Source organism: Manacus vitellinus, unplaced genomic scaffold (genome assembly GCF_001715985.3).
Source record: "Manacus vitellinus isolate BGI_N305 unplaced genomic scaffold, ASM171598v3 scaffold_0_pilon, whole genome shotgun sequence".
NCBI lineage: Eukaryota > Metazoa > Chordata > Aves > Passeriformes > Pipridae > Manacus > Manacus vitellinus.
This window is the reverse complement of record NW_021938789.1, coordinates 26978041-26995082: the sequence shown is the minus strand read 5'-3', so window position 1 is coordinate 26995082 and position 17042 is coordinate 26978041. Positions and strand designations below refer to the sequence as shown.

Below are 17042 nucleotides of genomic sequence, written 5' to 3'. Positions count from 1 at the left end.
TTTCTTTATCCAAAGGGCACCCTGCCATCTAGTGGCAAGGACATTCCAAAAATACCACTCTGCTTTTTCTACAGGAGAACTTCATATGGAAACCCTCCCACATTGTTGTACGTTTCAGATTTCAGATTTAACAAAAATACCATGTAATAGCAATCATGTGGAAGGAAGCAAGTGGAGGTGGAGGAGATTAATTAGGAGTATATAACAAAGAAGAAGTACAACCACAGTATAACAACCCTCCAGCTATGTCACCAACAGACACATGTTTATTCCAGAAAGGTCACTTCTGTCTTTTCCCCCAGCCAGCCATTCCCAGCCCTCTGCCTATATAATAGCTTTGAGTCACTATTGAGGATGTGCTGAAAACTCAGTTTTTTAAGACTACGTGATTGCTAGTGCTGACATGAGAGGAAATGGGGAGGGAGAAGAACTTGAGCTGCCACTGAGTCATCAGGATCCTTATGCCATCTATGAAACTACCCTCAATTTCTGATCTATTATGAATTAGTGTAAAGAAGCTCTGTTGTACCAGGTCTGGTTGGAATTGAGTTAACTTCATGGAAGCTCATATGTTGCTGTGTTTTGGATTTGTGACTAAAATAGTGTTGTTGATAACATATCAGTCTTTTGGTTATTGCTGAACAGTGTTTACACAGCATCAAGGCTTTCTCTTTTCCTCACACTGACCAGTGACTAGGCTGGCGAGGGTGGGCACAGGAATCATAGAATGGTTTGGATTGGAAGGGGCTCAAAGATCATTTAGTTCCAACCCCTCTGCCATGGGCAGGGACATCTTCTACTAGTCAAGGTGGCTTGAAGATGCATACAACTTGGCCTTGAACAACTCCAGGGATGGGCATCCACAACTTCTCTGGGAAACTTGTTCCAGTGCCTCATCGCACTCACAGTAAAGAATTTCTTCCTAATATCTATTATGAACATACCCTCTTTCAGTTTAAAGCAATTACCCCTTGTCCTATCACGAAGATGGGAGGGGACAGTGCCAAAACAGCTGAATCAAACTGGCCAAAGGGTTATTCCACACCATATAATATCATGCTCAGCAATAAAAATTGGGAGTGAGGTTGTCTTCCAAGGCAGTCATTGTAGCTGTTGCTCAGAGGCAGGCTGGGTATCAGTCTGCTTGTGAGAGGTGAGTGATTGCATCACTTTGCACTTTTGCCTTCACTTATTAAGCATCCTTACTTCACCTCAAGTGTTTTTTAACTTTTGCTCTTTCTATTCTCTCCCCTGCCCTGCCTGGGGGTGACTGAGTGAGTGGCTGTGTGGGTACTTAGCCAACCCATCACATCCATCCAACTAGCTTATCATAGCAGATACCACAGTCAGGCATTTAGAACAGACAGTCCAACACCACTCTTTTGCTCCATTGATAATGCAACAATGTACTGAAAAGGCATCTCCAGGACAAGGAGGTCTTTAAATATACCCAAAGGAAAAGTGAGGTAGAAAGAAGTGAAGAATTATAGCTACCAAGCTATATAACCAAGACAGCTCTTATTTCCTTGTTGAAAGGGGACTGTAGCAGGTGTAGCAGAGCCTCATGTCCCCAGACTGGAATAAGCAATGCAAAAAAGGAATCTGTTTGCAGAGGTGAACACAGAAGAAAGCACTCTGTGAACACCAGTTTCTAAGCTATTTGCCAAGACACCTTCACATCCCCCATAATCGTGAAGAAACTTCAGTTATATCTGTGGGAGCAGGAAGTGGGATGTCTTCCAATCATTATCTATTGCTTTCCAGCTCAGAGTGACTCCCCTCTATCCAGGACAACACTTAGAAATGCCCACTAGTGAAATGGGTGAAATGCCTGAAGAATCCCAGATACCTAGTGCAAGCCATCCACAGGCATACCATGGCCAGAAAAAAAACAGAAGCAGGGTGCAGCTGGGCTTCCAACTGAAAGGATTAAGAGCACTCTGATGTAAAGGTATCTGTTGCTGACAGCAAAAAACCCTCCATATCTGAAATAAATCTGGCACAGAAAAGTGCTGAAGAAGAAAATTTGTGCTGAAATAATGTCGGTGACTAATAACCACCATGAAGCTGATGCTTCTGTGCATTCAGAGAGACTGCAATCAAAGCACTATCAGGAGCTGTCAAACTCATTCCTGGAGTGTTGAGATCTCCCTCTTAGAGACAGGTGGCCGGAACTGCTCTCTGTAACTATTCAGAATAAAGTACAAATAAAACCTGGTAATGCAATATTCCTCTTAAAGATATAGGATATTTTAAGCTACAGCTATGACACACCCCTGGACAAAAGACAAGAATCTCTGTCCATGAACCTCTGAAATATAACTGACCTAAGAATAGTGAAAAACTTTTCAAATTTTTAGTCTTCAGATCATCAATATTTTGGGCACACTGAGGATGGCAGAGGATTGTCCAGTTGTGGCTTGAAAATGAAAAATCAACTGAAAAATCCATTATTTCCCTGCCTCTTAAATAATCCAGTTACTTCACATAGTTTCCCTTATACAGAAACATAAGTGTCCTGAATGTACTCAGCTGTAGGCATTGTGAAAAAAGGTCCTTAAGGAAACACTCCCAGAAAGTTAAAATTCTATCTCCCCACAGAGAGATGGTTCTGGATAAAAAAAATCATTCTTACCTGCATTCAATTGATTTCTGAAATTCCTGATTATTAATCACCTTTCCCTTAAGTTTGTCCACTTTTTCGCAAGAAAAAATGTAAAAAAGACAAAACAATAAGAAGAAAGCATAATTTCATGCACATTGAAAACAAATGAGGCCTAGATTAGTGAAAAGATTGAACTACTTTAACCAGAGATTCCATCATTTGGAGAAAGTATCCAATTCCATTTTAAGTACACTGCCCACCCTATATGGTAAGTGAAAAATTGTCTCCCTTCCCCCTCCCAGCATACAGCTCCAGCCCACACTGTTCAGAAATGGCATAAGACTCCATGGAGTTTACAAAAATACTACCTTATATAAACAGCACATCAGAGATCTCAAACAACCAACTAAACACAGTAATGAATCATTCAGAACAGTCTGCTGGCATGGTTCAAACTAAACATTTAATTCCAAACTGGTCCTCTGTGACCAGAACTCCTCCAGAATAAAGGCTACTGCACTGAGAAACACCTCCAGTCTCCAGTTAAGAAGCACTGACAAAAAAAGTGTAGCCTAAGATCCATACTCAATTTTTGCTAACACTGCCAAACCCCAACTGCAGGGTGGACACAGCATTCTGCAAAGATGAGAGCAGGTATCATTCTGAGGTCCAGGGGCCAGCACTTCTGATGACTGAGGGGCAGTAGTGAATGGAATGTGCCAGACAGCCACCAGCTGACAGTCAGATGCAAAGTTTCTAAGCTACCATGGATTCTCTTCCAGAAGGGATGTTCCTTAAACCATTTATCCATCAGCTTCAGGAGGAATGCAAAGGTGATAAAGACTGAGGATTTCTCCACTGATCACTGCTTGTGGTTTGTCTGCCTCTGTAAGGGGCTGAGAGCACACTGATGGAAGAGACACTGCACAGCTACTGAAAGTAATCAAAAAAAAAGATCCATCCTAGTATCCAAATACCTGGGATCTTTAAAAGTCACCTAATGAAAGGAGAATGATTGTCTTTGCAAGTGTGTGCAAATGTTCCTTCCTGAAATGAACTTGGTGATGCTGCCACTTTCCACACAATGGAGCCCACAAATTCTCAGCAACTATTTCACACTGCAGGATTGGTGCAGGCAGGAAATGGGTGTGCAATTCACCTCTCCCAATGCAGACATTCACAGAGACTTTATCTACAGGTCAATTAGCTAACTGTAAAGGAAAGATACAGACATTTCTAATGCATGATTTCTTGACACATCTCAGAAGGTGCCCATGTGGTAGCATCAAATTGTGGATCCCTCTCTTCTATCACAGGTGATTTTTCAGTCTTTCAAATTTCACAGACTTCTGTGACTTCTGCAGTTTATACTCACAAAGAGCTCACAAATTAACCAAAATAAATGTGACAAGGACAGATGCTTACTAGAATGTGGCCAAGTGTGAAATGAAACCAGACTGAACTAAGTTTGCCAGTTTTGCTTCAACTGAAGTCACACCAGATGCTGGACTGATTCTCCCTTCTCCCATTTCTCTGTGAAATCTATGAAAGAAAAGACACAATCAGATTTTACCCATTCCCACTTTTTTCAGCCCATATCCTCAAGTTCTGAGACTGAAGCAAAACTGATCTGCTTTTATCTTCCATTAGGATTGTTGTCTGCTGTAAATGCTGATGTGGTAGAATCAAATACTAGCCAACCAAACAGCTGGGCTCTGTAGAGAGCAATATGATCACTTCTAGTCAACCAGGTCCTCTTGCCACCTTGGCTAAGTTGTGAATATTGCTTGTATAAATCAGCCTCTCAGCCAGACAGTGGTATAGTCTCTCTCTTCTGCTATCAAGAGCCTGGGAAATCAAGCCAAATGATCCCAAAACTGAAAAGTAAACCAAGTGGAAAAGAAGGTACTTATATTGCTTCCTTGTTTTCCCCCAAACAGACACAGAGTTATGGCCTGATTATTGTTTACAACACAAGCAGAAAAGTCTTCACCTTTAAAGTTCAGTTTGAGGTTGCAGGCCTGAATGTTAGAAAAGGTTTTCTCTAAGAGAATTAAAAAGTATTCACTTCTGAAGGCAGGGGAAGCTAATAAACAGCCTCACAGCTCCACTGTTACAGCCACATTGATAGCTAACTCAAAACCCCACACAGCTGGGACAGGATGCTTGTGACAAAGAAATTGAAGGCAAGGATTTTAAAATCAGTATCAAAAAGTGAAACATGCTGTAGTGGGTTTCTGTGGCTGGGTTTTGGTAGCAGGGGGGGCTACAGGGGTAGTTTCTGTTAGAAGCTGCTAGAAGCTTCCCCTGTCCTATGGAGCCAATGCCAGCCGGCTCCAGGACAGGCTTCCTGCTGCTGGCCAAGGTTGAACCAATCAGGAGTAATAGTAACGCCTCTGTGATAACATATTTAAGAACAGAAGATTGTTGCGCAGAAAAAATTCCATCCTGGGAAGAATGGAGTGAGAGCACGGGAATAACAAGGTAGACACCAAGGTCAGTGCAGAAGGAGGGGCAGGAGGTGCTCCAGGCGCTGGAGCTGAGGCCCCTGCAGCCTGTGGTGCAGACCATGGTGGAGCAGGTGGATGCATGAAGGAGGTTGTGACTCCGTGGGAGGCCCAGGTTGGAGCAGGGTCCTGCTGGAGATCTGCAGCCCGTGGAAAGGGAAGCCCAGGCTGGGGTAGGTTTTTCCCAAGTAGGAATTGTGGCCCCTGTGGGGGACCCACATCACTACAGCTCATTCATGAAGAACTGCACCCCATGGAGGAGTGACCCATGGAACAGCAGTTTGGGAAGAACTGCTGCCCGAGGGATGGACTCATGCCAGAGAGGTCCATCAAGGACTGTCTCCCATGGGAGGGACCCCACGGGAGCAGGGGAAGGACTCCTCTCCCTGAGCAGAGGCAGAAACAACAACTGACCGCAACCCCTATTCCCCATCCCCCTGCACTGCTGGGGGGAGGAGGGAGAACATGGAAGGAAGGAGGAGTGGGGGAAAGGTGTTTTTAAGACTGTTTTATTTCTCACTCTTTGGTTCTTATCCTATTAGTAATAAATATAAGTACTATCCCCACTTTGAGTCTGTTTTGCCTGTGAAGGTAATCAATAAGCGACTTCTCCCAGTTCTTATTTCTATGCATGAATCCTTAGCTGTTTTTTTTCTCTCTCCTCTGTCCAGTTGCAGAGGGAGAGTGAGAGAGAGGCTTTAGTGGGTACCTGGTATCTGGCCAGGGTCAACCCACTACACATGCATATCACATTAAAGATACAAACATTAAGATGAGAATCAAGTCTTAACATTAAAACCTGTTTTGCAAAGGGAAGCAGCGAGTTCCCTCAATCATATACCATAAGCTCATTTACTTCAGTAGGGCTATGAAATCACCCCAGATACAGTTGTTATGTTCCAGAATAGAACCCTAAACACGGTTCTTACAGCTGCTGGGATATCCACAGATGTTCAAGTGTTCAGGGCTACACAAGTAGCTGCAAGTCTAGCAGGGCTAGGAAATACCACTCGATGGCACTTCCCTCTAGTTCTGATAGAAATATCAGATTATTTCCATTATGCTTCCACACTGGCTCGCAAATTAGCTACAGGAAAAGAGGTCCTACACCCCTCCAGACATCGTGTGCTTATACAAGATGGTTGTAGCTTTCTACACAACTTTGTATCAAATACTTTTAAGTAGGGAATTTAATAAGTCTACATAATAGAATAAATATGAAAAAAGGTTTTAAAATCTGAATTACTGATGGAAATACCTTCCTCTGCATCTCCTGTGCACACTGAAACACAAACAAGCATGTCAGAAAGCATGATTTCTGGGTCACAAGTTGCTTTGCAGAGCCACAAGAACTCTACCACTGCTAAACCCCAAGAAAACTATTAGCTACGTTCTGTTGCTACGAATGGAACCGCTCGTGAAGATGAGGGCACATTTCAGCTGGCTGAAGCACTGTATGAAATGAGAGTTTGACAGCACGTAATCACCTACTACTGCTTCCCTGGTTATACTTCGTTACCGTTTTCCTGGATTTTGTCACTGACTTTTACGTTTTTCCCGAATCCCAACAGCAGAGGGCAGCCCTACAGCCTGGTTCAGCCTGGCACCAGCCTTTGGAAAAAGACCTCATACGGACTCTTCTGCTGTTTATCAGAAAGGTTATTCCAGGATACTTCTCTTGCACAGGGCACAGGCCCAGCAGTTAGAGGCCTTGTCTACTTAGTAGGTATCTCTGGCTTCCTGAGTCACCCAAGCTATGAAAGGCCATGGATCCTGGCTCTGTCCCAGCCTGACCTATTCGGGGGAAAATTAATCCTGCTTCAGAAGGCCAATGCTAAAATAAACCCATGTTTGCTGGAGAGTGGAGAGGTGGCAGGGGAAAAGAGCCTATGTAAATGCATGCTTCTCATCCCTTGCTATAATCAATCTCCTCCCATCCACATCACTGCTGTTCAAGACTGAGAACAACCTCCCCTGCTGAGCAGTGCCCAGTAGGAGAAAGTGCACAGCTCCAGGGTAGTTTTCCCAAAAGCTATGTCAATGGATCTCTTCTTCTCTCAAACTGAGGATGTTTCAGAAGTGGAGGAAAAAGAGGAAGAGGAGTACTCTGCTTAAGGTGGCTTTTTTTAAAATCTTATTCTGCAGAGGTGAGCTGCTGAACAGAAGACAAAAGTGTATAATAGTAAACTGCTGCATACCAGCAACACTGCTGTCTCAATTTTTCATTCTTTTAGCTCTTCCTGTTGGTGGATTATTACCAGTAAAAAAGAAAACCTGCAACTTAAAAAATGCCTTGCAAAAATGAAGCATGGCATTGATAGAAATGCATGGAAGCCACAGAGACTATTTTAAATTACATAAAGATCTATCTATTTTATTTGAACTGTTACTTCTGACCTGAACTAGTTCTATGCAGAAAAAAAAGTATGTAGGTCCAGTTCTATGTAGAAAAAAAGGATGCCAGCCTACAACACTGTGACATCTGAAAGGGAAGGCAATCATAAACAAGCAGCAGACTCACACAGCTTGTGGATGACCTATCACTATGATCCTGGAAGTAACTTAAGAGGTCCAGATAATTTATCCCTGGCTGATCATTTCAAGACTGTTTCATGTCTGGATGATTGTTCCTATGATCTCAGTTTTCCCCACTATATGTACTCAGAATATCCCCTCTCTTTTTCTCCCATTATAGCTCTCTGGAAAATAGAAAATAGCTCAATTTCTTCTATTACTTTATCCTATTATAAAGGAAAAAAAATTAAATGGAGCAAAAGGACAATTCCTTTTACTGTGTTAACCTGCAAGACACTTTTACAGCATATATTAATTCATACCTACCTATAATACAACTCTACATACATATATAGCAATTTCAAATAATACAGCAATTTTTAAGAATGTATATTAGTACAGTATCTTCATTTATTTCTTATGATTTATAGGAAAGTATTAAACTGAATTCCCATTGAAGCAGAAACCAGTAGTTATTCCCTAGGAATGAATGGAAGACAAATTGTGTTTTGTCATCAAGCTGAGGTAACATACCACATAATCTTATTATTTCCTGTCTTCTGCTTCTGTCCCCATAACTTGTCCCTTTTAATATCCTATATATCAGCTCAGCTGGGAAAATTCAAATCCAAAGGAATTTTCGGACCTGGGACTCAAACTGGGTCTTTTCTACACTGAGTTCTGAAGCATAAAATACTCCATCAAGGGACACAAGTTTTGATGCCATAAAACCCATAAACTCTCACATCTAAAAACTTTCTCACACAGTTTTCTCACTCTTCAGCAGTATGGTTATCATCTTCAACATTGGTATCCCAATTGCTGAGATTTTGGTTGTTCTGCAGACCTTTTCTCCCTTCATGCATTTTAATAATGTGTGGTATGGAGGTGGTCTTAAATTGCCATTTTCTTGCAATATATAGAAAGATTAATACCTCGATTTATTATAAAAACATCTCTGGCATTATAGTTATTACATTTTAAATTGTGGCAACAATGTATTTGTGGCCTTTTCAATCAGCACGTAGGGTGATAAAAATTGATGATTCAGTCACTGAGTAATATAATTTGTTCATTTCTCACTTTATTGAAAATAAGCTTGAATTTCTATTAGAATTGTTGTGGTAATAGCTGTTGGAAGTATGTGTAACAGTGACATCTACACTTAATGCATGAAATTGTTTCTATATTATAAAAACATGATTACCTTGTTTTGCTACTGCAGTGCAGGTTATCTGAGCACAAAGCTGTGATTCAGTTAAATATACTGTTATCAGAAATAATTTCAGTTTGTCCTACAATATATGAAAATAAAATTATTGTCAGCAAAATTATGAACGATTTCACAGAAGAAAGACTAGTCTAAAGTAAAATCACAGAATGAGAAACTCTACAGAATATCTGAAGGCAAGGAGAGGTGGCAATTTGAGCAGGAACTAACAATATCGACACTGTTATTAAAAAGAAAATTATATTATAACCAGATGTATTGTCAGAAATAGCAGATGGAAACCAAATAAATCACTGAAATAATTTAACTTAATTCAAATCTGTCTCCTTGAAACAACTGATTTTTAAAATATCTAGAGCAGTAAAACCACACAGAGAAGCAACTTAGCAACTAGAAACCAGAAGATTAACCTAAAAACATAAACATAACATAAAAAGATCAACTTAAATATTTTTTTTATACTCAAAAATTACTGCAACACAAAGAACAATAAAAAAAATGAATTCAGCAAAGACCAAGTACTTACATTATCCCATTAAGACTGATATTAAAATAATATTTAGAAGGGTAAGCTTGAGCAAAGAACAAGTCCTTACAACTCTAAGAAGAGGCAGGCAATTGAAAAATATGCAAGGGTCCCCAGAGCTATGGAAAGCTGAACACAACAGTCATCATGCGATGATGCACGAATTGCATGAATGATGAAAAGAATGCTGCACTATGAAAAGAGGGCTACGTGACCTACTAGGCATTCTTCCAACACAAAAGGTTTTCTGAAGAAGGGCATGTTGCAAACATTGTCAGAAAAGTCTATATTAATACTTTCATTTTTTAATAGCTTTGCTTTGCTAAACTTTGAAAACAAATCAGACCTATTTTCTTGGTCATGGAACTCAGGCAGGTGCATCTGAATTCTGCATTTACCAACCCAGCGTTTCTCTAGTTTGGAAATAAACAAACATTAACAGAACCCCATTAAGTAAGTAGGAGAACTCAGTGAAGAACTGAATTTCTTAATCAGGACGTAATACACATTCAGAATGCCACTGTGAAGAAGTGTTACTTCTAGCTGCACGAGAAAATTTTATTGTATATTATGGAAAACACAGAGGGCTTTAGCCCATAACTGAGCTTTGCTCTGACCACACACCTGCCCAGACGTTGTTGATTCTGTTTGCAGCTGTCACACCTTCCAAGAAATCTGGTCAACACCATGACAAGCATATCTCTGGGAATAAACCGGAACATGCAGAAAAGCAAGGTACATGTTAAATATCTCTTAGCACAATCCTTTAGGAAGAATAAGACAAAAAATGATAGAAAATAGAATATTTTAAGATAGTAAATAGGAAAATGAAGCTTTGAGTATCGATGAAACATACCAGTTAGGACCATGGAAATATAAGCTTTTCTTGAGAGGCAAACCTTGACCTTCCCTTTGCCCTGAAGGTCATAGTTTTTGCATAGCTGTTAGAGAACACAACAATCTCCAGATCTCATTTTTTTCCATGTAAAATAAGTTTCAACTAGAATTATAAAACCCCCATATATATATCTACATACATATTTTTATATAAACATCAGAGATCCTCTCAGCATGTATTTTTCCCTGGAAACACAAAACTTGAAAATCACTGAATCCAAGAAGGGATATATGGTCCACCACATAATGATGTGTGTTTGCCAATGACTAAAGAAATTATTTTCTGTAGAGATCTACACCAAAAGAAAAAGTACAATATTCCTTGCTAAGAAGGTTTTCAAATTTTACTTTATGGTTGTTCTGAATAAGCTTTACTGGTATTACAGGAGTAAACATAATCTGGACTTTTCATATTATTGCAGTAATTTATGTTGCCAGCTTACAATTTTGAGAAAGCCAATCAACCATTAGCCCAATGCTGACACCCTTACTTATTTTCTTTTCAGACCCTTTTCTATTGTCTTCAGCAGTCTTGCCCATGAATAAGGATTGAGTGAAGGCACAGTTCAGTGTGGACAAATTAATTTTGTAATAACAGTGAAGTAGAGTGTGTGTAACATTACGCAGTTGTGCACTTATAGTTGTGTAGAACGGTACTTGGCAGCTGAATTCTACAACTTTATGCCAAATCTTTTCTGTTGGATTGAGATCATCACAAACAACCACACATCAAACCATACAGGAAACAACTTATAAAGCAATGAAAACTATAGTTCGGTTACACCTTTTTACAGCACTTAAATACAAAACCTGATTTTGGTATATGTATCTACCTACCTATATGCATTTGAGCAGATTCCTACTTCATCCACTTCAGCTCTGAGAGGTGTTCCAGACTAGGACAACAAGCTGACCCTATTGCTGATAGAACTCCCTCTGCTTCTGGCTCAATTTCCAACTTTAGTTGGTTGTCCTGAGCCATTAAAACATAGAGGTGGAGAGGGAAAGGAAATTAAATTATATATACAAATGTCTTGTACAAGAGAGATGTGGCAAAACTTGGAAACCTGCATTCATGCCTTGCTGACACATGCTGACAGAATGACCCTGAGCGAGTCACTTTTATGCTTGATATCAAAAATATATTTACCAAAGAAGAGTTAGTAAATAGTAAATTAACTATTATGGAGTCTAACAGGTCATTAATTTGCTTATATCCATGGTCTGGAAACTGTCCACAATACCTCTGGCTTTATGACTTTACCAGAATCTGTAATGTATACTGTTATGTTTGTGGCATGTATGCATTAATAATCAAACAATTAACAGATATTCTAGAGTACTCTACATGTTTATGACAGCCTGTAGCATCCATTAATTATTTACTGTAATGCACAGCTGTGACATAAAAGTTGTTTTTTTATTCTCAAGGTATGTTGAGATCTATGAGGAAAAATCACTTAAGTTCTAAATCTTAGCAACACTATTATTCTGCCTAAAGCATACCGAGGATTTACTGTACAGTCCTAAAGAGAAGTTAAATTAATTTCAGAGTAACAACTGCAATTTCAGCTTTTGAAACTAGTGTAGCAGAAATTAGTACTTGACTTATTTGAGTCAAAGCAGTCTTGCCATACCTGATACCGCAACAGAATTGAACAAGAAACTAAGGTTCTGAAAACTGTGTGAAATAAATAAATCCCTGATGAGGAACCAAATCCTGCAGGATTGCTGCTTGATTTGTTTCCTCTCTCCCTGGCTCTCCACATCCCACTCTTTTCAGGGATCTTTGCCTTCTCCACCAGTACCTCAGAACAGCCACAAGTGAAGTCAATGAAGCATTGAAAATTGAAACAACATATTAACCTTAGGTTAGTTGCCTTCACCGGGGCAATTAATGTGGCAGAAGACATTCAGTCAACACATATACTTTCATTACTGGTTCAGTCAACAGGGAATGCCAAAAGTATAACATGCCTGGCCACATACCTGCACAAGAGGAACCCAGTCACTGCAGACTAGAGAGACTGTCTGATTTGGTTAACCTTGTTTGTGGGCTACTCCTCCACATCTCTCATATGAACTTTTACTGCAACTTATTTCTGTACTTCTCTAGTTTTCCCTCCCCATCTAGCTTGGTTTCCTCTCTCTTTCTATTCCTTCAACTGCTGCTTCTTGTCTCTTAAACAATCTACCTCAGGCAACAAACCCTACCTCTTACTCTGCCTCCTTTTTGCCCTTAATGACATTTGCCACACCTATATCTCTCTATCCCACTCTCAAGTCTTTACCATTGCTCAATCAACCCTTCTTGCATTCCTACTCTGTCCTTCTGACCAGTCCACTCCCCTTTCTTCTCTTCACTTGCTGCAGCTGGAAGATACACTTTAAATGTTTCCCACAGGCCTATAAAATCTGTGTCAACGCCCCTGGATGCCCTTGTCTGACTCTCCCTCTGCAGCTTCAGCCTCCTAGAGAGACCTTAGTTTCTCATCACATCCCACCCCTTACCCTCTCATGGAGGCTGCCCTCACAATCCCTGTCACTTTTTCTCTGCTTTTGAGCCATATCTTATCTCTATGAAGAACTGTCAACCAGCCAGTTCACTCCTCCTGATCAGCCCTCCTCTGTGATTTCAGCTGACTCTCTTCCTTTCATCATACTTTCTCACACTCATCCTCAGGAAGCTTCCAAGCTTCACGCTGATGTCCTTGCTGACCCTACAGCAGACACCTGTATGCCTCCTTGCCCTGGTTCATTCATTTCCCTGCACCCCTTAGTGTCCTACACCCTGGAAGAGCTATTCCTTTGATGGTGTCTGCAGCAACCATTGCTTTCCCCTGACCTCTGTTGTCCCACCCGTTCTCTCTGATCTTTTTTGTCTCTTGCCATGTCCTTCCTCATGTCCTCTCATTTGCTCTTTCCATTATTTTAATCTCATCATATTGATAAAATCCCATCTAGTCTCAGCCCTCTTCCTCCTGCTTTACCTTTCTTCTTTAGCACAGATTGATTGTAGGTTCTCTGTTTCTTACTCTCCACTCCTATCTCATGAAGTCTGGTTGCCAAACACATACCTCACTCTGCCTTCAGCTTCAATTTCCTGGCTGACCTGTGATCAAGTTTACTTCATGCACAACCATTTGATTGTCTCCCAGTTATGACATCCTTCTAATTTTTCCTCCTAATTTTCCAAGTTAAATGAAGACCTGGCTGCCTTTCACCATTTTTAATGCACTTTTCAAATGCTCTTTTCCTGAATATCTTCTGCACAAATCCTTGCCAAAGGAAATCTTAATATGCTCTCTTCCTACAAGTTTATTCCTTGTCACATGTTGAGTGTTTTTTCCTTCCTACTTTTACACCCTATGCTTGTCCTGTTACAACATAACTTCTGATCTGTTTCATACTAATTTTCATTCACTGCCTCAGTTTTCTTCTGAAGTTTTGACCTTCCTCCAACTCCTTGTCCTCACATTACAGACATGCTCTAATAAACAAACACACCCTATGCTGAATCCCATTGCTATTTCCAGCACTATCACTTCCCTTCTCAATATGCTGCTTACACTTAGTGTCTAGTTTTTGCCCTCTCTGGATCAATGTTGGCCCCTAAGACAGATAACACCAACACCCAACTAAAATTACCCGCACTAATATCTGCCCAAAACAAAACTCAGAGCCCACATGATTTTATTCTTCTTGATTATCTTTGTCACTGGCAACCTTGTTATTTCTCTCAACTCTTATCCTCATTTAGTCTGTTTGGGCTCTCTTACTCTCCTCCTCCTGACCATAAACCTAAATCAATCTTGCACAAGAAGTTACTATAATCCTACAAATCTTTCCTGAAAATACTCACATACTTTTTCTTGGCATCTTGTCAATATACCCATCACTGTCTATGCTGGGAGTCAGGATGGTGTGACTGATTCCTTGTACTCCCTGTTGTTCCTGCCGTCAGGCTTTGACTGCTGACTTTTGAGGAAAAGCTTTTTTATTTTGTGTCTGGTCTAGCCTCGATGCTAGAGTTCCCACTGTCTTGAAAATGTAATTAAACAAGGGTATGCACTACTTTGGAGAAGTTGATCTCCTGTAGCTGCCTATTCAGACACCAAAGCACAATGCAGTCAGTCACTAATCTCTCTTGAAAATGTAGATCTAGGTTATTATTTTTAGCTCAGAATTTTTAACAACAAATTCCAGTGTCTTTATGCTATGCCAGCAGTGCAAATCACCCACAAACTCAGCCTAGAAAGCAGATAATTCATCCAAAGATGCAAAGATCTAAGGAAGATGAGGCTTAAAATCCAGCTTTCAATATTTCAAAAAGCTTGCATTTCAGAAAGCTTGCAGAACTTTTTCAACCATTTCTCTACAAAAGTATCAGTAACTATTCTGATTATTGAATAACAAACGCCAATAACTGTATGAAAAGCCAAAGGTCCTTTAGCTTTTTTTTTTAACAACATTTCCAGCTAGTGGAAATGTTTATGCTCATGCTCAAGCTGGTGTTACTGGTGGAGTTAGCAGTAAGTTCCTCACAGGATATATATGAACTTCTACAAGAGGTAGCATAAAAGCCCTCATTATCATATATAGGAAAGATCCAAAACAGGCATTTGGAACAAAAATCAAACAAATGAAGAATAAGCCTCAACGTAGTCAACACAAGTCCTGGGTCCAGCCCTGCTTTTGTTAAAACTGTTTGGAAGCCATGTCTCTCCTGGAAATAGACATCTGGGCTCAGAAAAGTGAAAGTAAAAGGAGAAAAAGTGGCAACTCACTTGCTATGCACTACTTTCTATAAGTACTGGCAGTCATGGGTAAATAGTACAGAAATATCTATTAAATCAAAGAACCTCTATGGAGTGTGATGATGATACACAACAATAACTTCAAAACATAACTGGAGTTCTTATGATAAAGCCTTCATTAAAATGTCGTTTAAAAAAAGCAATTTAATGATATAAAATAATAATTAAAAAAATATTAGAATGTGCTAAACCAAAGATAGTGGAGGAGAGGCAGGCAAATGATCCTTTCAGCACAGACCCCCACTCCAGTCTCATTCCAGGCCCCCCACTCCCCTCCCTCCCCAGAACCTTCCCACTGCCACTCTCCCATCTCTCACTCACCATACACCAGTCAGTGGGGCACTGGCTGACACCTGAGTGCACACACTGAGGAGACTCTATCAGTCTGGATAGTCAGGCAGCAGCTGCAAGCATCACTATCCCATGGGTCCATGTGGGTGTGAAACCAGCAGTAGAAACGTCAAGATGTTAAAGGGATATTTACTTTCCTGTGGAAAGAGGAGACATGGTGAGTGAAGTATGAGGAAGAGAAAGGAAAGGTCAAAGGTAGGAGACAGCCACATGTGTTAAACAAAACTCCCCTCAACTCACAGTCTAATTCTAGGGATCCCCTATGTCGGACCTTGCTTTGGGAAACGTCTCTTCAGGGGGGCTCTCTTCTCCTTTCTTAGAAGCTGGGACAGGCTCCATCTTCTCAGGATGGCCAAGGTACAAAGGAAGTTATAGCTATTATCGACTTCTCAGAGCTGTGGTTCATGAGAAGAGACCTCTACCTTAACAGACATAAGAGTGGCAGAGGGCGAGAGAGATAAGGGATCAAATTTACTGTCTCATTGACTTATGCTAACAAACACATCAGTGAGAAGACATCTGCTGTCCTGGAGAGAATGTCACCTAGTGGGACAGCCAATCTTTTCGTACCTACATTAAGATGAATCCTATCTTCATTATTGATACCATATTACCAAATCAAAGCAGACCCATTACTTTATGAATTCCTCAGTGTAACATTATCCTGGGGGCACATCTTAATGGCTGTTTAAGGCAAAGTTCTAGGTATGCATCTACAGCTTGCTGCATTGCCTTTCATGTAATTATTCCACACAACCAAGTCACCCAACCAGTCATAAGCTCTTGCTTTCTTATGGGGGTCAGCCAGAAAGAACAGATGAGAGATGCTGGGTTGCTGGTTGGACTTGATCATCTCAAAAGTCTCTTCCAACCTTGATGACTCTGTGAAACAGTGAAACTAATGAATAAGCCATGTAATCTTCATTTGAGACTCAATTGTTTCCTTAAGAACCAGACTGTGCGTGAAGGCAGCATTTTGCTAGAGCCTTTATTCTTCTTTCACACGTGGTGTGAGTCAAGCAACTTAAGCACATCTGTGCTTCCCAGAGTCCTTTCCCCTCCTTTCCTCCTTCAGAGGGGACTGACTGAGACTTTTGTGAGGGTCTGACCTTACAGGGTTGAAATGGGGGTACAGTGCAGGAGGGCAGGTTGTCTCCTCCTTGGGAAAGCCATCTTGGACCATGTTGGGTATTTAAAAACCTCCATGCCTGCAACTTCACATAGTGCATAAAACACGAAGTTGCTCTCTGGCCTTGACTTGAGAGGCCCAAGCCCATTCCTGGTCACTGATGCTCACGGACACGGCACCACCTTCCAAGCTGACAGTGCAACCCTGGTGGGCCTTGCTGTAGGGCACGACATCCGTGTGCCCCTCACCGCTCTCTGTGTGACTCCACGCACACGAGCCAAGGTTTAAAGCCCCCTTGCTCCCACCAGCCCCCAGCCACTGCCTTCTGCCTGCACGGAACGGTTAACTCGGCCTGGAGCGCTCCTGCCAGCTGCCCGTGTCCCCTCCTGTGCTATTAATACAGCGGGCACATGCTCCGACGCCGCGTTCCCCGGCAGCCCCAGATAACTTTAATTTGCCCTTTAA

The 17042-nt window shown here is 41.0% G+C and overlaps 1 protein-coding gene across 1 annotated transcript in view; it reads left to right on the top strand.

Annotated features, from left to right (window-relative positions):
* The first annotated feature begins 16629 nt into the window (after positions 1-16629).
* The window catches only part of SLC25A4 (solute carrier family 25 member 4), a 3146-nt gene continuing 2733 nt past the window's right edge, over positions 16630-17042 (top strand). The window contains exon 1 of the mRNA XM_029959428.1: positions 16630-16636. Coding sequence (XP_029815288.1) covers positions 16630-16636 — 7 coding nt within the window. The remainder of the gene's footprint in view (positions 16637-17042) is intronic.